The 25049-nt window shown below is 33.5% G+C and overlaps 4 protein-coding genes and 1 long non-coding RNA gene across 5 annotated transcripts; 4 read left to right on the top strand and 1 right to left on the bottom strand.

Moving 5' to 3' along the window:
* Positions 1–133: 133 nt before the first annotated feature.
* LOC149094772 (uncharacterized) lies at positions 134–1393 on the top strand. The gene is made up of 3 exons (XM_089265917.1): positions 134–359; positions 554–783; positions 958–1393. The coding sequence occupies exons 1-3, from the start codon at positions 354–356 to the stop codon at positions 1391–1393; spliced, it is 672 nt and encodes a 223-aa protein (XP_089122043.1). The 5' UTR covers positions 134–353.
* On the bottom strand, positions 398–1477 carry LOC107362480 (uncharacterized). Its single transcript, XR_016197747.1, has 3 exons — positions 1341–1477; positions 911–1147; positions 398–737 (listed from the first exon to the last, which is right to left on the bottom strand). It is a non-coding gene; the product is annotated as an uncharacterized LOC107362480 (long non-coding RNA).
* A 764-nt stretch (positions 1478–2241) lies between these two features.
* Positions 2242–10811, top strand: Nipped-B (Nipped-B cohesin loading factor). Its single transcript, XM_015929550.3, has 5 exons — positions 2242–4280; positions 4362–5241; positions 5328–5810; positions 5891–9873; positions 9988–10811. The coding sequence occupies exons 1-5, from the start codon at positions 3159–3161 to the stop codon at positions 10573–10575; spliced, it is 7056 nt and encodes a 2351-aa protein (XP_015785036.2). The 5' UTR covers positions 2242–3158; the 3' UTR covers positions 10576–10811.
* Positions 10812–11632: 821 nt separating this feature from the next.
* On the top strand, positions 11633–13037 carry LOC107362231 (non-structural maintenance of chromosomes element 1 homolog). The gene is made up of 2 exons (XM_015929245.3): positions 11633–11860; positions 11964–13037. Exons 1-2 carry the CDS (start codon positions 11752–11754, stop codon positions 12530–12532), a joined length of 678 nt encoding a protein of 225 aa, XP_015784731.1. The 5' UTR covers positions 11633–11751; the 3' UTR covers positions 12533–13037.
* Positions 13038–17745: 4708 nt separating this feature from the next.
* LOC107362827 (ferric reductase 1) lies at positions 17746–19859 on the top strand. The gene has a single exon (XM_015929963.3). It carries the CDS (start codon positions 18493–18495, stop codon positions 19795–19797), a length of 1305 nt encoding a protein of 434 aa, XP_015785449.2. The 5' UTR covers positions 17746–18492; the 3' UTR covers positions 19798–19859.
* The last annotated feature ends 5190 nt before the right edge of the window (positions 19860–25049 follow it).

The raw sequence follows: 25049 nt of genomic DNA, 5'->3' as shown, positions 1-25049 counted from the left end.
TTTCCATTTTAACCATCATCACTATCACTCCTTAATCCATCAACCATAACTTTTTACCAATACAGTTAAACAGTAAAATAAATTGTAGTTAAAGTCAATCTTTTGCCGAGTTTGCTGCCTGTTTCTTGCTTGTTTTATCAACTTGTTTACTCTATTTGATAGTCAGTATAAATCTGGTTACCATAATTTGGTCAATGTAATTACGGAAATTAGTGTTTCATTGTTCGAGTTGTTACATTGAAATCCTAAATCTGCCTCTTCATAGTTGCCATGTTTCCATGAGGATTATTTTTGTGCCCATTAGCCTGATTTACTCAGGTGTTAAGGATAAGTGTTTATGAATATCATTTAAAATGAAGGTAAAATCATAAGATATCATGGATCAACAATAATTGAATATGGTTATGATAACAGGAATGATGCTTTGTTAGTCTTTAATTGCGATTTTCGTAGTTTACAAATACGATTTGGATTTGTCTTTTATTGGATCCATTCCCTTTTGATGATTTAAGTTGATAATTTAAATACAACATTCTCTTTTGGTTCTCTGTAGGTAATATTCATCCAATTTGTTGTCTTTATGACATTTTCCATCGTTAACTGTGGCATGCAACTCAATTTTGGTGTAAATTTGCCTCCATTTGTGTTACGTCTTCCTCGCTTTAAACTTCCACCGGTACGGATGTCTGTTACATTTAATCATTCTCCTGATTCAGCTCCACTGAAGATTCACTTTCCTGGAATATCAATTACAAACAATAATCAACAACACGATAGTTGGAGGTAAGTCCATTAATTTGCTAATTGTCAAGGTACAGTGACAAAACATAAGTTTCATCAATATGAGTTTATTCAGGATTAAACTGTTTTTTTCTAAAATCAAAATGTTTTTCAATGAATCGAAACTTACCCGTGTTGATAGTTAAATTTGTAATCCTAATTGTTTTGTCTTTATAGTGACAACTCTGTTGCCGCTGAACCTGAGCCTGAGCCTGAATTGGACCACTTCTCTCACCCTGATCCAGAGCCAGAATCTGAGCATGATACATTACTAAACAATCATCACTATCACCAGCATCATCAATATGATGATCCAATTATTAACCATGGTCGCAGTTATGATCATCATACCCATTTTGATAATAAGCTTGTCAACAAAGAAAATAAAGTTGGATCATATCATTTGCAACAAAGATCTCGTCGGGACTCAATCAAACAAATTCATCAAACAAATCAGTGTACCAATTGCCTGAATCAAGGGCACCATTGGACAGCAACACACCAATACAAAGTTAGGCAGAGCTCTAACCAAATACCAACTAGTAAAGCTAATAACTTACGGCTCACATTAATGGCACCTCCAAAGTTAACATCACCACTTCCATTGAATTGAAGAAAACCTAAAAGGATCAAGTTAATGAAAGATTGTTATTATAAAAGATAAAATAATATTTTGTACACAAATTTTGTTTCCTACAATAGTTGTTTAATTAACTTATTACATTTAATAAAATGAAACATTTAATTAAAGTGTAAAGGAGGTAAAAATTGCTTGTAATCCAGCTGTGTCTCTATGGCGATCTAATAGCCAACCAATAAGATTTGACTGGATTAATCTTGAATCAGTGCAAAATTATAATTTAAAAATACTAACAACTTATCCTCAAGAGCTAAAGCAATTCATGTCCATAAGTTAGAAAATTAAATTATTAGCAAGTTGGCGATATTCTACCATGTTTATCACAAATCGCTATTTATAACACTGATGACAGATTAACACACTATGATTCGAGTTGGAATAAAATCAATTGATGGTACAAATTTTAATCTTTGAATGACTACATTATCATTAAAGATCATAAGCTGACTGTCCTCATAATTTTTAACTCACATTTCAGTCATATTAAGAATAACTTGACGGCTTGAGCAGAATAAGCTCGTTATCGCAAGTTTGTCATTAGCCAAAAATAGACAATAACCGAAACAGCTTCTAATTGTTATTGTTTGATGTTTGTAAAATGAAATAAACGCTGTTTGTGACAGTTTATTGATTGTAGATATTGAATTAAACTTTGAATCAACCCAGCACAAGTTCACCGTTAAAGTAACCATTTTAGTATGTAGTAACCAGAGATGAAAGCTATTCCTCTGCAGTTAGTTAGATAACGTGAATTAATTTTTAAAACGTGAAGCGAGTTAAACACACTTGTTTAATAATCAAGTATACAAGAGCTATTTCCAATTAAGGAGAGACAAAATTTTAATGACATTATTGAGCGTTGAATTGATACAGATATAGATGGAAATAAGATACAAAAGCTGAAATGATCAGGTGAAGGTTGTGAATATTTCAAGATCAGATCATTTAAAAAAACTGTTGAAGATGACAATCAGTATACAGTTTGAAATGACAGTTAAATCATTTGGATATTTATTAAAATCAAAATAATTTTCATATTTTTTATCATCAGAGGTACTGCTATCTACCGGGTTTTTGATAAACAAGAGTAACTGGAGAAAAATCAAACCAGAATCAAAATGGTTTCCATTTGACGTAAAAAGTTGTCAGTGTAATTTTTCTCTTTAAATTGTCGATTTGTTCAATTTTATTTAATTAAGTGTCCGTATATGCAATTAATCAGGAATATCAGTGTACTCTAGAACTTCAAAGATAAGTGGATTCATCTCATCATCCTGGATTTGTTACCTACCTAAGTGAGAAAAGGGTCAACCTGGAAATAGACATATAATCAGAAAGAGAGACAGAAAGAGAAAAAAGAAAGAGAGTCAAAGAAAGAGACTTACAGGCTGAAGAAAGAGATTCTGAAAAAAAACCTAAGGTTTATAAATATATAAATATAAATAAATATATATATTTTGACATTAAAATATATATATGTTTGTGTTATTTAACACGATATAATTTTGTGTATACCTTTTCTATATCTGTAAAAAAGTTTAAGATTGTAGATGTTCGGAAAAAGAAGGAGAAGAATCAATACTAACCAAAACAATAGTCATTACCCCTTTTTTGTTTATTGTCTGGTTACCAATTGACAAAGTCAACGGAAGTGGAACTTCTCTTTTCATCTCCCTGAGGATCTGTCTCCTCATTTTACATAATATTAGCCTAAGATCATCTTTGTGCCAGCTAAAAGATGAATCCTGGGTTCGATATTAATTCATTAGCTGGCTGTTCCAACTTAAATGAGAGTAATGCAACTTCTGGTGTTGTGCATGGTTTTCCTTTACCTGGACCAGGACCTGGCTCTGGTCCACAAGCTGTTCCTCAATCGTCGTCAGTACCACCATCTCCAATATCAATCCCAACTGCAGCATTAGGTCAACAGCCTCCATTATCGATGCCACCACAACAATCAATGGGAACCATGGGAGGACCAGCTATGAGTGTGCCAACCAATGTTCTTAATACATGGGCATCATCAGTAAACTTATCATCTATCCAATCTTTGGTTGATGTGTTATTAGAGTTACCTTTGCCTTCAGAGATTGAGCTACCAAGTCAAAATCAACCGTTAATCTCTGTAAATCAGGAACAACAACATCTTAGCAATAACATTGAACAAGAGTTGGTACAGCAGCATCACTTGTCTCATCAATTATCTTCATGCCTTTTACAGGCTAGGCAGCAATTAAATGAACTTAATCTCAATTGGATTAGCAGTCCGGTGAACGAGGGAAATCAAGAATTCTCTCAGAATCTTCAGGTTAACTCTTATTTACTCTCACTCCTCCAGAGACAAGATATTTTTGGTGAAGATGTTAGACTACCGCCTGTAATTCATGCACAGCCATCTGTATCATCATGTGTCTCATCAAGTCAGCCTCAACAACATCCTCAATCATCCCACCATCAACAACAGCAACAGTACCAACAGCAGCAACAACCTCAGCAACAACCTCAGCAACAACCTCAGCAACAACCTCAGCAGCAGCAACAGCAGCAGCATCAACAACAACAACAACAACAACCTCCTCCACCTCAACAGCCTTTGTTATTACCACCTCCTACTCCTACCACCCCATCTGCACAAAGTGGCCCTCAAACTCGATCCCACTCTAACCCTTATTGGAATCCCTTTATAAATGAACAACAATCAGCTCAATCACCCGCTTCGGGTGTACCGAATCAACAACAACCTTATAGCCGACATCCAAATCAGATGTACAGTAATGAAAATAGTAATTCTAGTGGCTCTTTTCCAGATATTGGATCGGCTGCACCGGGTACTCCAAGTGCGCCACCCAATCATAACTCAGTAAGAATCTTCATTCCAAATTTAAAATTAGATAACATCTTTTGAATTTTTGTTAACATTCTTTGTTTATCTTTTGTACAGGCTAAAATCAAGAGCCAGTCTTATAATGAAATGACTGGTAAGCATCCCCAAGGAGTTGTGTTGGAATCGCCTGATATGAATAATACATCCTCGTACTCTCCAACATCATTCGAATCATTTACGTCTCTCGGGGAAAGGGTCAAGAAAAGACAAAGAAACAATTTACCCACCCCAACTCCTCCAGCTAATGCAACTCCCGTTAGAGAACCCTCATCATCTACAATTACTCCATCTTCATCAAGTGTACAAAATGAAAGAACGGTTCATCAAAGTGAAGAAATCATCACCCCTCCTCCCAGAAAGTTATCGAAATCATTATCATCCACAACTGTAAAATCTTTTCATACGATGTCCTCTTCTTCTTCAACCTCTCCAAGACTTATTTCTTCCAGCAGTTCAGCTCCAGCTCCTGAAAAATTTGAAGCCATGTTAGATGAACTTTTTGACATGGACAATGTAAAGAAACCCGCTGCATCATCAGATGAGAGCTCTGATTCTGAAGATGACGGCAGGAAACGAAAAACACAAAAGAAAACAAATGGTGACAATTCAACGTCTAATAAGAGTTTACTCTTTGATATAACATTGTCATCAACAACGTTAACCACCTTCGTTTGTTTGGCAGCCAAATTAAAAAGAATTAATGCCATGCAAAATATACCTGTTGAAAAATTAGGTAAAATTTTGAACGTTTTGAACCAACAGTTGGCTATACAATCAGCTGGACTTAAAGATAAGAGAAGGAAATCAACCGATACTGGTGATCCAAATGCCGAAGATGATGAGGAAGAGAGTATAGCCAATTCAGCATCGCTTATGTCAAAATTTGAGATGTGTTGTGATTGTTGTTTATTAGCTTTGTATATAATGACTTCCAAAGGTATTTATAATATTTTCTTATCAATTCAACGGGAAATCGTTACTCATCGTTACTCATCGTTATTCATTTTTTTCTTTATTTCATAGGAATGTCATCTCGAGTCTACTTAGAAGAATGTATTGAACATATTATTGCCTTTCTAAATACTACTATTCAGCAATATACAACCATCGGGGGTGCTCCATCAATGTTCGCAAGTCCCAAAAAAGGTGGTAAATCTCCAAAAAAGTCGAGTAATTCATGTGTCTCACCATTTTCATCAGCTAACAAAAAACTTCTCTACAAAATGTACGTTAAGTGGAGTGAATTGATTGGTTGCCTGGTCGAGCTGTTGAATGCTCGAGCAGGAACACTCACTGATACCTTAGTATTATCTGCTACACGGGTTGCCCTAGGAGCCTTCTTCCTTGAAAATCTCAATGCTTCCGGCTCCAATCAATCAAGCAATGAGATCCAATTAAACGCTCTTAATCTAACAACAACCATATTCTCACAATATCATGCACATCGTCCAGTTATTTTAGAGGAAATTCTGCATTCTATTGCAAGAGTGTCCACTTGTAAAAGAGGTATGTTTTGTTGTTTCATTCAAATTCTGATCTCTTAAATCATAACATCTAACCCTTGAAAATTTCAATTTTCTTCTTAGGTCGAGTTTTGTACAAAGTTGAAAGTGATGATAAATCCGCAGCTTACATCTCAATGTTCAGTGCATTATTACTGCGTCTGATTCAAAGTTTATTCATACCGGAAAGAAGAAAAGAAGATAAAACAAATGAAATGAACGAGGCTGGCGATAGCAAGGATAAAGAGAAAGAGAAAGTTATCGATAAGTCTAAAGAGAAGCAAGATCAAAGTCAAATACTCCGTAAGCAATACGATTCTGCTCTTCTCACGGCTCTCTCCTTCTTAACAACTTTCCTGAAAAAGTGTCATGGTTCTTCAGGGGGAGGGTCAGCTTCCTCAAGTGATGCCGACTTTCGTGTTATCTTCGAAAATCTTGTGAATGATTTAATGGTAACTCTTTTTAAACCCAACTGGCCAGCATCACAAATGTTAACTAAAGTGTTGATGCGAATGTTTCTTAATAATGTGAAAGCAACTAATAAAAGCCCGGCTAAGGGAAGTGGTTCAGGTAACATGAGTGCAAATCTAAACATGAAACTACACAGCCTTGACCATTTGGGAAACATTTGCTCTCGTTATGCAAAAGAATTAAATTCAGTGGAAAAAGTGAAACTTGATGTACAAACTAGACTTCGGAATCTTTTGTCGGGTGGTGGAATTGAAATGAATCCTCGACAAAACTCGGATGATGAAGAAGACGCGGATGACGAAAAAAGGCGCAAAGATGATGAGGATAGAGTAAAAAGTGACGGCGAAGGAAACGACAGTGGTGATGAAGAATCCAGAAAGGCTAATAAAAATAAGAACAAAGATAAGAAGAAGAAAAACTCGAAAAAGAAAGAAGATCGTCTATTGAATGATAACATTCTCGTAAGGGAAATGTGGAAACATTTATTCAGATACTGTGATGAAGAAAAGTTATTAGAAGAGAAAAATTTATTCACCGCAAGTTTCATCAAAGAAATGGACAGAGAAATGGAATTAAAAATCAAAGATGACCAATATGAAGAGGATAAGATCCGCGAAAATTTCAACTTGAGGGTGAAAAAGTTTATGGACATTTATAAATCTGCTTCTAATCAAAATGCATCTGAAGAAGAATATCATGTCATCGATTCCAGAACAGCTGAACAAATCATCAGATATTTGGACAACTCATTAAGTTCAACAGAAAAATTGTTTGATGTCGCTTTAGCTCACATAGTAAGTACCCTTTCTGGTACAAGTAACACCACCATGAGATCTCGAGCAATGAAAGCTTTGTCAACAATTTTGAATAATGCACCTAAAAAACGAGCAATCACGCTATTATCTCGCCCCGATGTACAAAGAGCCACTAGAGCAGCACTTCTTGATACAAGTACCTCAGTTCGAGAAGCAACTATTGATTTGATCGGTAAATTTATTTTAAATGGTCAATCAGAGGAGCTTATCGACAAATATTATGAGATTTTAACAGAGCGAATTTTGGATGCTGGTGTATCTGTTCGGAAAAGAGTTATCAAAATATTACGTGAAATTTGTATCGTTTATCCATCTTACAAAAGAGTGCCTGAAATTTGCTCAAAAATTATTAAACGTATTAATGATGATGGCGAGGGAATCAGAAAATTGGTAACTGAAACATTCACAACCATGTGGTTCAAGGAAGAAAAAGATAAAGAAGCGGCAAAAATGAAGGTTAAGTGCATTAATCATGTTGTAGCGACTGTTATAACCGAAAGAATTGGTACCGAGTGGCTTCAACAATTATTAACCAACCTTTTCAGCTCGGGTCCCGATGGCAAGGTCAAGAAAAATGTTATGGACGATGATGATGATGAAAAGACAACTCCTTCAGCTGCTCAATTACAGCAAGTGATTGCAGCATCAGCCCAGATTGTCGATGTCTTAGTGAGTGATGTTCTTTGTGGAAGTGGACCCAATTCAGATGATCCTCAAGCTAGTCTTGATAATAACAGTAAAAGTACTTGTTTTGCCACCATGACAACCATCTGGCTATTCAGTAAAGTTTGTCCACAACTGTTGGTCAATCACATTTCCATCCTTCAACCTTACTTATCGGTCAAAATCACCAGCGAACTTGATTCACTTATTCTTATCAAAGCTGTTCAAACTATCGAACATGTCCTGCCAAAGTTAACCAATCCATCTGATCTCCTATTATCAAGTATTGAGGAAGGGTTGACCAAAATAATTTTACAAAGTAATCCTCAAGTTTTGGTTGTTTGTGTTTCCTGTTTAAGCTCATTGATTCATAAGCACACCAATAACAAGCAACTTGCCCAAGATCTCTTCAAACGGTTCTTCTCTTTATTAGACTCGTTGTACAGACTTCCACAGAGTGATTTTAATAGTCCTATTAATAGGCCTCGACTTTTACGAGCTTTATTCACCTGTGGACTTTTTGCCAAACATTTTGAATTTTTGGCAGAAAAACAGCAATTATACCAACTTTTTGTACAGTTTGTCGCCAGGAACATGCCTTCAGAAGAGAATGGTTACAAAGTTGGAGATTTATCCATCATAAACAATGCACTTTCTGGTTTAGGATTCATGTTTGAACGCAATCCAGCATATACACTTCAAATGCAAACTCAAGACATTTATAAAAGTATTTTAAGTGCTGCTTTAAACATTTCTGATTGTAAACCATTGGAAACCTATTATGAATCAACAATGATCAGTGTTCTCAAAAATTTAACGAATTATTTATCAGATGAACTGAATGCTGAAATAGCTAAAACACTGGATTGGTCCAAAGAAAATCTTAAAACTATGTCATATGAAGATAGTGAGGAAGGTGACAGCAACTCTATCCAATCTTCAATCATTCAAACATATCTGCCAGATATTGTCAAGTGCACTCTTTGTCCATTAACATCCGTTCGTAAAGCTGCAGTTAACCTGATTCACATCATACATCGAGGTGGAATTGTCCATCCATTGCAATTAGTACCCTACCTCATTGCTATGTCTTCTGATGATGATACAAGCATTCGTTCACGTGCCGATCATGTACTTCACGAAATTGAACGTAAATATCATGGTTTTGTCTCAATGAAAGCCCGTCAAGGTGTACAATTGTCATTCCAACTTCATAACTTCTCGGGTCGTCGTGGTTATAGAATTGAAAATATCATGCAATCATCTCCAGCCAATGTATCATCACCAAACTCCTCTTCCTTTGCAGCTTCATCAAATCAACCAGCTCCTGAAGATCAATTGATTACCGGTAGATTATCAACATTGTACAGTGTCATCGCTAGTAATAGGCAATCAAGAAGAGCATTTATTACTGGACTGCTGAAATATTTTGACCTCATGTCTGAACCTCATTCATTTTTTTCATATGATCCTATGTCTGTTGGTATTATCAATTTATACGATGGTAGCAACGCTGGAATCGATTTAGTACCTTTGCAACAATATGTTTCTGATAACTTAATCTGGTTGCCTTACTCAGTTCTTGATGAGCCTTTGTATATATTGAGTCAACTTGAAGTTAATATTAGTGTTACTGCAAGTCAAATTCAAGCTCAATTTAAAGACTTACTGAATCTATCTCATGATTATGATGATGAAGATGAGGAGGGAAATCAAAAAATTGTAAAAAAAGAAGAACATAAACCTGATGTAACAAGAATGGATGAGAACGGTAGAAACTATGGAGAAGATGAAGCCAATGAAGAAAAGTTGAATTCGTTAGAAATGAAAATGGACATTTCAATGGCATCAGCTACGTCCGAATCAGATATGAGGCTGGATATGTCTACCGAGCCCAAGACAGAAAATGGATTTGTTAACCCTTTGCCTGTCTCATCTAAAGATTTTATTTCCTCAGCAGCTGTAGCCGAATTGATTCGTTGTTTAAAAGCATTTTATATGCTTTGTTGGTGTAAACAAATGATCAGAGAGTTATTTAATATCACCGATGCCAAATTCCAAGATTATTCACCAAGTGAAAACCAGAAAGTTTGGGACAAACAAATGCATCGCCGTCATGTAAGTAATCTTTTCAAGCTTAATCTTTTTTCCCAATTTATATTCTCCGCTATCTAGTATTAATTTTATTTTAAGAGTATTTTGAGACTAATTTTATCAATTATTTTGAAACAGGTCGATCCAAGATTGTTACAGAAACTCATGGCATATCCAGCAGTCAATATTGATCTTGAAAATTTCACCAGAGAAACTATATTACTTGAATATCAAAGATTTAAGAATCTCCAGCTCACTGGTTTTGACGAGACTTGTAAAAATGTGGCAATTCTTCTTAAAGAACCCTTACCAAAAGAAAAGAAGGAAAAGGAAAAAAGTAGCCGCAGTAATCGTCACCGTATTGAAGAAGAAGACGAAGAAGAAGATGAAGAACCATCAATTGAAGAGGAAGAAGAAAAAATTCCGGTTGTTTCATCTTCCTATAATCATCAAGCTGATCTTGGATTGCCTAAATTATCCGAAGAAGAGAAAGAAAAGTTGATTGAAAAAATCAAAATGTCTGATTGCCAAGTGAAATTAATTGACATTAATGCTTCCATAAATTCTAATCAAATTACAATGAACTCAAACAATACCGATGAAAGTGATGCTCGATCTGGTTTAAAGATGACCATTTCAACGGCCAACATGAACTCTCATAGTGCAGATAAAATTAGAAGTTCTTGTAAGAAGAAAAAGAAGAAGCATAAAAAATATTCAGACTAGACATTTTAATTATAATCATACTAATCATTTTTTCTATTTATTCATAAATCAAAGCAAAATTTCGATGTACAATTCATATTAAAAGAGATAATACAGATTGGTATCCATTTCTTATAAAAGAAACACTTAATCTCTTTAATTTATTAATATTAATATTGATATTTCATTAATTCATTTATTTAAACTTTGTATTAATAATATAATTTAGATAAATCTCAAACACATTCTCACTTTGATTGATTTGAAAAAATTGTTTTCCTATATTAACCAGTTAAATCAATATTAAATGAATCAAAAAAGTTACCTATTTTTGAATAGTTAAGGAAATTAAACTCACTTTAAAATATTGATTTGTTAATTCAACTATTTCATTGCAACAGTTTATGATGAAAATAATTTTCTTCAACAAATAAGATAAGCTCAATTTGATTTTATCGCCCGTGAAAAAGAGCTACAAAAAAATGTCGCTCATATTCTGATGAGTACAATTATTGACGATAAAATTTTGTTCGTGATTAGCGTCAGTTAAGTATGATCGCAGAATTGATTCAATTTCTGATTCATGATCAGAAATCGACGAACTAACTACGTGTATTTGCATGTCTCCATAACAGTTGACACTCAGACTCGACTCCATTCTGTTTTGTTTGCCATTTAAGACGATTTAAACACCACGAACTCAGTCTGGTCTTTCAAAATTAGCAACCTTAATAAAGCAAAAGGCTTCATCATTGATAGAATGTTGAACGACTCAAACATGAAAAACAGCACTTCTCCAGATACATCGAACTAGATCGTTTAGAATCTAACCTTCATCAAATTACCTAAAATCCCTCTCCGTCACTTACTCTTGATGAAATAACCTGTGATCATTACCCTTTCCACATCAGCTTCAACCTACAGAAACTCTCAAATAATATTCCTCAATTTAAATCTTTATTACCTTCTAATAGCCAACCAAAAATCCCTCTCTATTATTGTATCCTCCATCTTTATACACGCGGCGGCGCCTTACAAGCTGCTTAGTTACTCAATAAACATTCAAATGTTTTGCAAGTGTGTTTTGAGCGTTTCACATCAGAATAAATATTCCCTGTTTTTATTTGAGAATTGGCGGTCAATTTCTCATTTTGTTTTTAAATAATTGTTCAAATTTTTGTTGATATTCGTCTAATCATGTCAGTAAAGCTTAAGGACAAAGAAAAAGCTTTTCTTCAACTAATGATGAGGAGTAAAAGTTTAGTAAAAGACCAAGCTTTGAATTTATGTCTCAAAATGGAACTTGGTAAGTATCAATTTTTAAAGCTATCTTTTGATATTTGTTATCATTTTTCACTCACCTAATTTTACTAAAATTAATTTCGTTTTTCTCACGTATCCTTTTTTAGCATCAAACGACAAGGAGTTGGATTCGCTGATTCGAAAGGTTAACAAACAAATTAAAGAGTTTCGTTTCGAAATACGTAAATTTATTGATGAAGAAAGTGGAAATGTTCATTTTGTCTTTATCAATTTAATTGACAACCATATCAGCCGATTGTCTACTCTTTATACCAAAGCTCAATTAGAATATTTCAAGAAAGTTATTTCAGCCATTGTTTTGTCACCTTGTGGTTACGTTGATTACAATAAAGCTCTCAATCTCACTTCTCAACTGGTAGACCATAATGTTAAACTGAGAGTTAGTGAAGCAGATGAAATGTTGAAACATTGGAACCAAGAAAAGTATCTGGCTACAAAAAAGGATCAATTTAATATATGTTTGGGCATTCGAAGTCTCACTGAGTTAGATGTCTACCTCAAGGATCATTTTCCAAATAATGTAACAAGCTGTGATATGTGTAAATCTATCTGCATCCAAGGAACTAACTGTCCACATTTGGGAGTAAAGCTTCATGCCCACTGTGCTGATAAATACTTCAAGAACTTTAAAAATTGTACAATTTGTAATTGTTAAAATTCAGAGATAATTTTCTTCGAAGTGTAAAAGCTACGAACTCAAAAATAAGTTTACGATTCCCCATAATTGCTCAAGAACAAAAACTAATACAAATCCATGACTTCCATTTTGCTTTACTTACACTTATTACTACTGCTTTAAAATATTATTTTTTTCGTTAACTAAACTCATGCTGCATTTTCAGTTTCAAAAAAAGTCCCAATAAAGACCAAGATTATCCTTGAACATCTTCATTAATGGTGGTGCAACAACAAGCAACATTCCTGGAACAACAAAGACAAGATCGAGCTGATTGATTTAAAACAGGTTGCTTGTTTGAAAAATGGCCTCTATTTAAACAATCATCTGATATTTGGAATTTCCGATCAGTTGATTTTGATTGTAACCAAGATTGATTTGTTATGATAAATATCCAAAGAACAAGAGAACGATCTCAACCATTGTTATCAATAAAAATTGATTGTATTATAAAATACTAGCATTAAATTACAGTAGATATTAATTTCTGTGTCATTTTAATTATCAGAAATTCTGTAAAATAAAAATGTAAAAGTTTCGCTAGAACTACGAATTTCTATGCTAGTTTTTTGAGACTTGAAATACATCTTAATGTACTTGAAGATCTAACCTGATAAATTGAAAAAATCATTTGAAATTTTCATCTAGAAACTTACGAATACTCGTTAGCTTTTTACTATTAATAAAAAGAAACAATAACACAATCATAAAATTTAATGCACGAATCGACACAAATTGACGAAAACGGTTAAAAATTAATTTCTTTCAAATTTTTACTCGGTTAGTTTATGAGGACATAAAAACTGAGTCTATTTGTGTGTTTCTCTGATGAAAAGTTTTCGACAGCATCGCGGTCAAAGTTGAAACTTCGATAGTCTTTTATTCATTCATGGAAGCAGACTTTTTCATGAAACTCATTTCCCTGATGTGAATTTCAATGGCTAACCAGAAAATGAACTGATTTTGAGCAAAAAAATTTTCTATTTTCTGTAAAACGGATAAGTTCGATTTGCACTCAAACCGACAGCATTCTGTGACCATAAGAGTTAGTGAGCTTAAACTTAGTATTTGTCTATAAAAGTTGTTGGTACACATTATGGATCAGATACGCTTACCAATTGAGCAGCAGTTCTCTAGATTCTGATCCTTGGCCTTAAAACTTTGTGGCTCAATATATCGAGCCAGGCATCACCTTTAACCATCAATCCTTCACCAATACAATCCTTTACTAATTAATAATTTAGCTCATAACAATAACTTTCCATTAGCATTTTGGATTTAGCGAGATACAATTTACTTAACAAACCAAACTCATCTCAATGCACATCTTGGTGAATAAACCAATTTTCTGGTTAAACTTACAAATAAAATGCAAAAGTTGCTGCCGGAGACTCGAGCATTTGAGTTGAGAGTTGAGACTTAGTGGGTTTGTAGGGACATAAAACCTGAGTCCATTGGCACTCTTAAATAGTTTATATGATGGACTGTTTTCGATAAAATTGAGGTAAAAGTTGAAGCTTCGATCGCGTTTTATTCAGCTATGAAAGCAGATTTTTTCACGAAACTTATTTTCACAATTAATCATTTGATGAACAACTAGAAAATAGTCTGATTTTTAGAAATAACATTCTCCGTTTCTGTAAATTGATCAAGTTCGATTTCCCCTTAAACCGTCTGCTTTTTGTGACCATAAGAGTTAGTGAGCTTAAACTTGATATTTGTCCATTTAAGTTGTTGGTACACATTATGGATTAGATACGCTTACCAATTGAGTAGCAGTTCTCTAGATTCTTGCACTTGGCCTTAAAACTTTGAGCCTCAATATATCGAGAATGGCATCACTTTTAACCATCATTCCTTCACCAATACAATCCTTTACTAATCAATAATTGAACTCAACTCAATATCTTTCCATTAGCGTTTTGGGTTATGAGTTTTGGGCTGTAAATGAACGAGGAATAACTTATTTAACAAACCAAACTTATCTCAATGCACATCTTGGTAAATAAACCAATTTTCTGGTTAAACTTACAAATAAAATGCAAAAAGTTGCTGCCGGAGACTCGAGCATTTGAGTTGAGAGTTGAGACTTAGTGGGTTTGTAGGGACATAAAAACTGAGTTCGTTGGCGCTATTAAATAACTCATACGATGCAAAGTTTGCGAAAAAATCGAGGCGAAAGTTGGGAGTTCGATCACTTTTTATTCGGCTATGGAAGAAGATTTTTTCACGAAGCTTATTTTCTTGATGTATCATTTTATGAACAACCAGAAAATCGTATTATTTTGAGAAATATCATTTGCTATTTTTGTAAAACAGACCAAGTTCGATTTTTAGTCAAACATTCCACATTCGGTGACCATAATAGTTAGAGGGTTTAAACTTGATATTTGTCCATGAAAGTTGTTGGTTCACATCATGGGTTGAATGCTTTTCTCAATTCAGCAACAGTTTTCTTGATTTTGGCAATACATCTAAAAACTTTGAACCTCAATATTTTGAGAATGGCATTTCTTACACTCACAATTTTTTCACCAAACATTATTCTCATTATGGGCTATAACAATATATGACTAAATACTCAATGAAATCCGAGCTAATTCATTAAATTATGAGTATCCTTCTAATGTATAACATTTGTTCTTGTTAACCATCCAACTTTATAAAATGTGTATAAAATCTTACAGGATAAGTAATACAATGATATAACTTTTTTGTAGCAACTTAAATGATTTAATATTTTGATAGATTACATCCCATAGTATAATCTAATGTTTTCTCAAGAACGGTTATTGTAGATGATGCCATTCTCAAAATATTGAGGTTCAAAGTTTTAAGGCCAAGTGCCAGAGTCTAGAGAACTGCTGCTCAATTGATAAAAGTATCTAATCCATAATGTGTACCAGCAACTTTTATATACAAATACTAAGTTTCAGTTCGCTAACTCTTATGGTCACAGAGTGCTGTCGGTTTAAGGGAAAATCGAACTTATCTGTTTTAAAGAAAAAGAAAAGTTTTATTTCTAAAAATAAGATCGTTTTCTGGTTTTCCATCGGAAGATTCATCAGGAAAATAAGCTTCATAAAAAAAATCTGTTTCCATAGCTGAGTAAAACGCGATCAAAGTTTCAGCTTTGGCCTCGATTTTTTCGCAAACTTTGCATCGTATGAATTATTTAATAGCGCCAACGAACTCAGTTTTTATGTCCTTACAAACCCACTAAGTCTCAACTCTTAACTCAAATGCTCGAGTCTCCGGCAGTAACTTTAGCATTTCATTTGTAAGTTTAACCAGAAAATTGGTTTATTTACCAAGATGTGCATTGAGATGAGTTTGGTTTGTTGGATAAGTTATTCCTCGTTCATTTACAGCCCAAAACTCATAACCCAAAATGCTAATGGAAAGTTATTGAGTTGAGTTCAATTATTCATTAGTAAAGGATTGTATTGGTGAAGGAATGATGGTTAAAGTTGATGCCATTCTCGATATATTGAAGCTCAAAGTTTTAAGGCCAAGTGCCAGAATCTAGAGAACTGCTACTCAATTGGTAAAAGTATCTAATCCATAATGTGTACCAACAACTTAAATGGACAAATATCAAGTTTAAGCTCACTAACTCTTATGGTCACAAAAAGCAGACGGTTTAAGGAGAAATCGAACTTGATCAATTTACAGAAACGGAGAATGTTATTTCTAAAAATCAGACTATTTTCTAGTTGTTCATCAAATGATTAATTGTGAAAATAAGTTTCGTGAAAAAATCTGCTTTCATAGCTGAATAAAACGCGATCGAAGCTTCAACTTTTACCTCAATTTTATCGAAAACAGTCCATCATATAAACTATTTAAGAGTGCCAATGGACTCAGGTTTTATGTCCCTACAAACCCACTAAGTCTCAACTCTCAACTCAAATGCTCGAGTCTCCGGCAGCAACTTTTGCATTTTATTTGTAAGTTTAACCAGAAAATTGGTTTATTCACCAAGATGTGCATTGAGATGAGTTTGGTTTGTTAAATAAGTTGTTCCTCGTTCATTTATAGCCCAAAAATCATAATCCAAAATGCTAATGGAAAGTTATTGCTATGAGCTAAATTATTAATTAGTAAAGGATTGTATTGGTGAAGGAATGATGGTTAAAGGTGATGCCTGGCTCGAAATATCGGGGCTCAAAGTTTTATGATCAAAGACCAAAATCAAGAAAACTGTTGCTAAATTGAAAAAAGTATTTAATCTATAATGTGTACGCACAACTTTTATGGACAATTATTAAGTTTCAGCTCATTAACTCTTATGGTCACAGAATACGGTCGGTTTAACTACAAATCGAACTTATCTGTTTTAAAGAAGATAGAAAATTTTATTGCTCAAAATAATAGTATTTCCTCGTTAGTCATCAAAATTTGCATCAGTATAATGTGTTTTATGAAAAAATCTGATCCAACAGTTGTACAAAATGCGATCGAAGTTTCAACGCTGATCTCGATTTTCTCCAAAACTATTCATCACAGAAATTTTTAAACCTCGCAAATGGATTCAGTTGCAACGTCTCTACAAACTAACCGAGTTTAAATCAGAAAGAAATCAATTTCTAACCGCTTGCGTCCATTTGTGTCAATTCGTGCATTAAATTTTACAATTTTATTATGGTTTCTCTTTAGTACCACCAAAACTAACTTCAAAGTCAATGAACATTGTTCTTTCTGCAATAAAATGAGTTTTTATGCATCAAAATACTTCTTTATATATTCTAGGCTAACCTTCGAAGCTTTTTTGGAAGCACATGGTATTATTAATGAGTGTAATCGTAGTTTACCAGCTGAATGTTTGCAAATATGATAATGGAATGATAAATTGCTAACCTTTTTTGAAGGATGGTTTTATAAATACAACTGGTTTTAGACGGAAAAAAAAGAATGGTATTTTAATCAAGGGACGAAAAAGACCCAAAATACACCAGCAATTTTGTTCGCGCACAGATTCACACCTCAAATGGGTTCTAAATCTCACTAATAGTGCGTTCTTTTCTGAACCACTGGAACTATGATATCAAAAAGAGCGCAAATCAAAAAGGATTGCTTCATTGCTACGAGAGGGAGTAATTTTTATAGCAGTTAAATCAACAAAGTTTGTTGATCAAATATTCATTTTAAATTGACTTTATCCACATTAGTTATTAACATTAACTAGTTTAACTCAATCAGTCCCATTAACTAATTCATTCTGATAGGCATAGATTAATAGTCTTAATATTCTTCGAATCGAAATCGACAAAATAGCTTTCCTAATTCATTCGAAATGATTATCACCAGAAAATTCAGCTTTATTTTGGTGTAAATTATGATATAAAAACTGACAAAATTGTAAGTTTAAAGGTAGGAAGAAGAGCTGTGTTTGTTTTCAATATACACGTAAGACAAATGAATGGATTTTCATGTTTATCTCTCGAATGTCAATCAGAACTGTTATTAATTTTAAGGTGTGAAATCAGATTCTGAACAGTTATCTGTTACATAATCATTATATTGTTTATTAACTACACATGTGCATCAAATTTGTATTGTAAATGCTGGTAACATAAATTTGACTTCGTTATTATTGACAAACTTGATACTCTCATGATGAACATCCATCATGATAATCTCAACAACTTATTGTATTAATCCAGTCTTATTTATTTTGTGAACTTTATCCTAAATCTGTTAAAGTATTTAGTTGATAAAAAATACTCTATTGATATTAAATCCAACTTTTCCAGCTTGTTCATGTAAACTTTTACTGCATCGATAGGCTGCTAACACAAATTTGTGTTTAATTACTTGTAAGCTGATGTGATTACATCCTGATTCATTGGGTTTTCAATTTTTACTCTGAAAAGTCAAAATATTATCCAGTTTCTATTGCCATCATCATTCCCAACTAAATTTATTGAGAGGTAAAGATGTTCCAATTATTCATCATTTGTGCTTTGTTTTACCAATTCCCATTAACCAACCAAGCCAGTCTCACCGATGGCTGTATTGATGGTTCAAAACTATGTTTCGGTATACCAGGCGAATGTGCATCTTCTGCCACATTCAATTGTGATATGTTGGTTCTCATTAGTGCTAAACCTGATTTAAAGGATGGTTTAGATGTAGACCTTTATGCTACTAATGTTGTTGACAGATGGTATGGTCTTGGTTTCGTTGAAAAGAAAGGGATGTTTGATGCGACTGTTGTTTATTGTGATACATATAATGGTATATCTGTTGGTGAAGGTGTTACAATCAAATGGGGTCTGTCTTCTCTTCCTGCCAATACTTTGATCTCTTCTTCATCAGGCAAACTTGAAGATGGCCTGGTTCATTGTAAATGGGTTCAAAAGGCAAGTGGAACTGCTGGTTCTACTGGTATTGAATACGATATAAACAAACCGTATCACGTACAACTTGGCTATGGACCTATGGAAAACGATGGGAAAAAAGTAGCAAAACACTTAGTTAAAACAATCACTCCAAATCCTGTGTATCTGAATTCAACTGGAATTATTGTCCCAAGTTCCAAAATTCCTCTTAAAGTCAGAATTCATGGTTCATTTATGACTGTTGCTTGGTTGTGTTTGGTTAGCATTGCTATGATGATTGCTCGTTACCATAAAAATTCTTGGGGGGAAACAACCATCGGAAATGTTAAAGTGTGGTTCGCATTGCATCGAGGTCTCATGATTTGTGCTCTTATTTCTGCAGCCGCTGGAATGATTAGTATTTTAGTTCATGTCAAAGGATGGAGAGCCGATACTCCCCACCAATACCTTGGACTTTTTGCTAACATTTTAATGATCTTACAGCCCATTGGAGCTCTATTCCGTCCATCACCTGATCATGAAAATAGAGTTTACTTCAATATTATACATTTTCTTGGTGGCAGTATTGGTCACACTCTGGCTATCTTGGCTTTATTTTTCGTTCTCAGTATTTCTTCTGTCAATTTATCAATGGCCTTTTTATGGTTGTTAGCTAGTTTCGTGTTGCTACTTGTCGCGACCCATATAATACTTCAATTTCATCCACATCTATTGGCGACATTGAACATCATTGAAGACATTCAAATGGGTGATCCTCGAAATAAGTTTGCTGCCCCATCCCCATCGGTAGTTGAGACAGTTGAACGATCTAAAAAACGAGTTTTGACCATTTACATTCTTCTAGTCCTCATCATAACCGTTTCTGTACTTGTTATCGTTAACAAAGCCAAACCAAATTAATTTTATTTTTTCCATTTCATTTTATATTTCTATTTTTAAATAAACCTAAATTTGTTTTTTCACACTTTCAACCATTTAACTGTTTATCAATATCGGAACTGACAAAATAAGCATTTAAAAGCTAAAGAAGACATCATTATAACGCTTATGCGAATGAACTCATGTCCAAAAATAAGCCCATAACATGAAAATCTCTCTTAATAATGAACATTCAAGTTTCAAGACAATTCCTGAATAGATCATGACCTGAGTATAATCTCAGATCTTGAATAGTTGAAGAGCTGTCAGTCATAAAAATCTAGCCAAACCTTATGTTGGATAACTGTCAAAATTGAAGTCTATGCTGGTCAATTGTTCATTCATATTTAAGCATCATTGACTATTATTACCTCACCATCAATAGTCCAACGTGAGCCGGTATAGTTTGAACGAGTATTCAAAATTCGAGCCTAATTGAAATGATCTAAATGCACTCCTTTCGGTCAACAACTGCTTCGGCCGCAATTGTGAAGGAAGGAATTTTTTGAAACTTAGTCTTCGCTTTGCTCTGAATAATTAGCTTGCGAAATTGCTAGGCATTCATAATCAAAAAATGATACTTGATAATCTGTTCAATGAAGAGCAAAAATCCCAACAAATATTTTTATCGCATGATCATTGAATGAGATATGAAAACAAATCTAATTACAAAAATAGTGTTCGTACTTGATTTAATAAATGTATTTCTTGAATCTTCACGTGTGATTTCAGGTTCAACCTTGGACAAAGAATACATTTTTATATGAAAAAGTCAACTGGCAACCACCAAGCGATAACTGATAATGATAATGTTAACAAATTGAATGTCGATAATGTTTATTTAATGAAAATGAAAAACTCTGTTTTCAATAACAAATCACATTAAGATTATAATGCTAAATTATAAGATCTATATAATTGCCGTTTCTCGGATTCAATCAATTGCGATTGTTAATTCTGTCAACTTTTATTGTTTGATATTATTATCGACCCAAATTGATATGAGAAAATGATTTTTCCCATCTCAAGTACGTAACTTCAATCATTGCAAAAAAATGATTGCAATTGATTTTCGAAGCAAATTTACATGGTGTCGAAACAATCTTGATTATGAGGTTATCCAAAAAGTTAAGTAACTATTAAGGTGATTATGGATATTACGTCAAATTACTCAAGATTTTATCGCTGTTATGCTAAGTGTTACTTTTGTCCGAGAAATAGGATTTTTCTGATCGATTCTGGTTCTTGTCTGTTTACAAAATGTGAGAAAACTCAACCCATGAAAATGGTGTTTAATCACACTGGATAAGGTAAATCATGATTCATTTGAAAATTGTTGCAACCCACAGAGGCTCAAATAACGATAGTGAAAGAACAAAGTAAATCGAAGGTGAACAACAGGAAAAGTTCATGTTTTCATGTTGGTAGAATTTTGTAGCATTGTTGTGAGTTTTTCCTTTTATGGTTCAGATTCAAAGTCAACTGTTGAATGCGATTGTTATTAAAAAGACACAATTAACATGATTGTCACATTTATACATCAGACTTGTACACAAATGGGCAAAAACGGTTAAAATTTAATTTCTTTCAAATTTGGACTCTTAGTTTTGTAGGGACATAAAAACTGAGTTTATTTGTGCGATTCAAAGATTTCTCTAATGAACAGTTCTCGAAAAAATCGGATTCGAAGTTGAAACTTGCAAAGCTTTTTGTACAATGATCGGAGCAGATTATTTCATGAAACTCATAGTGCTGATGCATCTTATGATGAACAACCAGGGACTGTATTCATTTTGAGAAATAAAATGTTTCTTTTTCTTTAAAACAGATCAGTTCGATTTTTAGTTAAATCGATTGCTTTCTATGACCTAAAGATTTAGAGAGCTGAAACTTATTATGTGAGTGTAAATATTGTTGTTGCACATCAATGAGTGAACACTTTTTTCAATTTATCACTAGTTCTCTTGATTTTGGCAATTGGCCTCAAAACTTTGAACCTCAATATTTTGAGAATGGCATTTCTTACAACATCCATTCTTTCACCAAACATTATGTTTATTATGGGCTATAACAATATACGACTGCATGCTGAATAAAATGAAGCTAATTCATTCAAAAATGAAGATACTTGTAACGCATAAGATTTGTGATTTACTTTATAAATCAAATATCAAATCTGAAACATAAGTAATACAATGCTAGAACTTTTTTTGTAGGATCTTGAGTGATTCAATATTTTAGTTTATTATAGCCCATAATTAACATAATATTTGGTGAACGAATGGATGTTGTAAGAAATGCCATTCTCAATATATTGAGGTTCAAAGTTTTGAGGCCAATTGCCAAAATCAAGAGAACTGTTGCTTAATTGAAAAAAACAATTTGATCCATTATGTTCATCAACAAATTTCATGGACAAATATCAAGTTTCAGCTCTCTAACTCTTATGGTCACAAAAAGCAGACGGCTTAAGTGAAAATCGAACTTGATCTGTTTTACAGAAACGGAAAATGTTATTTCTAAAAATAACACTATCTTCTGGTTGTTCATCAAATGATTAATTAAGAAAATAAGTTTCGTAAAAAAATCTGCTTGCAAAGCTGAATAAAACGCGATCGAAGTTTCAAGTTTAGCCTCGATTTTTTCGCAAACTTTTCATCGTATGAACGATTTACTAGCACCAATTGACTTAGTTTTTATGTCCCTACAAACCCACCAAGTCTCAACTCTTAACTCAAATGCTCGAGTCTACGGCAGCAACTTTTTTCATTAAGTTTGTAAGTTTAACCAGAAAATTGCTTTATTTACCAAGATGTGCATTGAGATGAGTTTGGTTTGTTAAATAAGCTATTCCTCGTTTATTTACAGCCCAAAAATCATAATCCAAAACGGTAATGGAAAGTTGTTGAGTTGAACTGAATTATATATTAGTAAAGGATTATTTTGGTGAAGTAATGATGGCTAAAGATGATGCCATTTACGAGCTATCGCGGCTCAAAGTTTTTAGATCAATTGCCAAAATCAAGAAAACTGTTGCTGAATTGCGAAAAGCATTCAACCCATGATGTGTACCAACAACTTTCATGGACAAATATCAAGTTTAAGCTCTCTAACCTTTATGGTCACAAAAAGCAGACGGTTTAAGTGGAAATCGAACTTATCTGTTTTACAGAAAACAGAAAGTTTTATTTCTAAAAATTAGATCGTTTTCTGGTTGTTAAACAAAGGATTAATCAGGAACATAAGTTTCGTGAAAAAATCTGCTTCCATAGCTGAGTAAAACGTCATTGAAGTTTGAACTTTTACCTCGAGTTTTTCGCTAAATTTTCATCGTATAAACTATTTAATAGCATCAATTGACTTAGTTTTTATGTCCCTACAAACCCACTAAGTTTCAACTCTTAACTCAAATGCTTGAGTCTCCGGCAGCAACTTTTGCATTTCATTTGTAAGTTTAACCAGAAAATTGGTTTATTTACCAAGAAAAGCTGTTTAGATGAGTTTGGTTTGTTAAATAAGTTATTCCTCGTTCATTTACAGCCCAAAAATCATAATCCAAAATGTTAATGGAAAGTTATTGAGTTGAGCTCAATTATTGATTAGTAAAGGATTAAATTGGTGAAGTAATGATGGTTAAAGGTGATGCCATTCTCGAAATATCGAGGTTCAAAGTTTTATGATCAAAGACCAAAAACGAGAAAATTGTTGCTAAATTGAAAAAAGTATTTAATCCATAATGTGTACGCCCAACTTTTATTGACAATTTTTAAGTTTCAGTTCGCTAACTCTTATGGTCACAGAATACGGTCGGTTTAACTACAAATCGAACTTATCTGTTTTAAAGAAAAAGAATTGTTTTATTTCTCAATATAATAATATTTCCTCGTTAGCCATCAAAATTTGCATCAGTATAATGTGTTTTATGAAAAAATCTGATCTAACAGTTGTTCAAAAAGCGATCGAAGTTTCAACTTTGATCTCGATTTTCTCCAAAACTTTTCCTCAGAGAAATTTTAAATCACTCAAACGGACTCAGTTTGTTATGTCCTCATAAACTAACCGAGTCTAAATTTGAAAGAAATTATTTTCTAACCGCTTTCGTCCATTTGTGTCAATGTTCGTCATTTTATGTATAAATGTGACAATTGTTTTGATTTTGTCTTTTTAGTATCATATAACCATGAAATGCCATTGTTAAATTGCTTCAACATAGTAATTGCTTCAGAAGAGTTAAGTTTCTTAACATTTAAAGGTAAACCCGATAAAAATATCTTTAACATCGACGGTATCTTCAGTTTGGAAGACATTGTTGCTATTGCAAATAAACTTTAATAGTAGTCTTAAACCAGTAACCACAGTTAATTAACGCCAATTAGCCGTCAAGTATTTCAAAGCTTAACTCGATCACGTTTTAATATGTGGCAATGCAGGGGACAATGGTGTGAATAAAATTCTCAGCTATGAAAAATTAAAAATACAATGTCACCAAAGCGTAGCATCAATCAATTCTGATCAGATTCACCGATTGAGTATAAATATTTTACGTCAGATTACGATACGATTTACGTATTAACATCCGCACGTATCCTAATTCCCCGTAAAAGTAATTTTTGTCACCAAGATAAGCCCACTTAATGATTAAATTAATACGCCGGTTGTACGTATTAAATGGTAAGGTAGTGAAGCCAATAAAGACATAAATTCAAATACAATATGAATGGCTGGACTTAAAGGCACCATTTTTTCAGGTATCGAGCTAGTAACCTAACTTTACCCAATTGTGAAGCCAATTGATCAAACATCTTCCAATAATACCTTCATTAAGTGAACTCGAAAACACACAAAATATTTGAAATCAAACACAATCAATTGGTAATAGAGTAAAAAAATTCGGTAAAAAGTCCACAAATTCCCTGCGATTGCCCACACACGGCTCTCTAAGATCATCTCGAAATTTAAGGAGATCACTAACATGGACCAAATCACACAAAAAACAATTATGTAAAATTTATAATAAACTCGATCGCTTTAAATCTTAAAGAGGCCAAAGAAATATTTCAAGACTAAAATCCGACATAAAGCTTACAACTTTAACCCCAAAAATCTAAGGAACCACTTCATTTACAGATAAAAGCCACCAGTCCGTTGATATGGGAGCTTGGCCCTATCATTTGCGCTATGTCTCATCAAAATCCCTCAGGTAAGGTTGAGGACCTTCCCTTGTTAGTGTAAAA

The sequence above is a fragment of the Tetranychus urticae genome, chromosome 1 (genome assembly GCF_039701765.1).
Source record: "Tetranychus urticae isolate SD_2017Ah chromosome 1, NJAU_TeUrti_SD_1.0, whole genome shotgun sequence".
NCBI lineage: Eukaryota > Metazoa > Arthropoda > Arachnida > Trombidiformes > Tetranychidae > Tetranychus > Tetranychus urticae.
Note: the sequence above shows the minus strand (reverse complement) of the source record. Positions and strands in the feature narration are given on the sequence as shown.

Coding starts and splice junctions, on each gene's coding strand:
- LOC149094772 (XM_089265917.1), top strand. Junction 784..957: donor CAACAACACGATAGTTGGAG/GTAAGTCCATTA, acceptor TTGTCTTTATAG/TGACAACTCTGTTGCCGCTG.
- Nipped-B (XM_015929550.3), top strand. CDS start 3,159: ATGAATCCTGGGTTCGATATTAATTCATTAGCTGGCTGTTCCAACTTA. Junction 5,811..5,890: donor AGTGTCCACTTGTAAAAGAG/GTATGTTTTGTT, acceptor TTTTCTTCTTAG/GTCGAGTTTTGTACAAAGTT. Junction 9,874..9,987: donor AACAAATGCATCGCCGTCAT/GTAAGTAATCTT, acceptor ATTTTGAAACAG/GTCGATCCAAGATTGTTACA.
- LOC107362231 (XM_015929245.3), top strand. CDS start 11,752: ATGTCAGTAAAGCTTAAGGACAAAGAAAAAGCTTTTCTTCAACTAATG. Junction 11,861..11,963: donor ATGTCTCAAAATGGAACTTG/GTAAGTATCAAT, acceptor ATCCTTTTTTAG/CATCAAACGACAAGGAGTTG.
- LOC107362827 (XM_015929963.3), top strand. CDS start 18,493: ATGTTCCAATTATTCATCATTTGTGCTTTGTTTTACCAATTCCCATTA.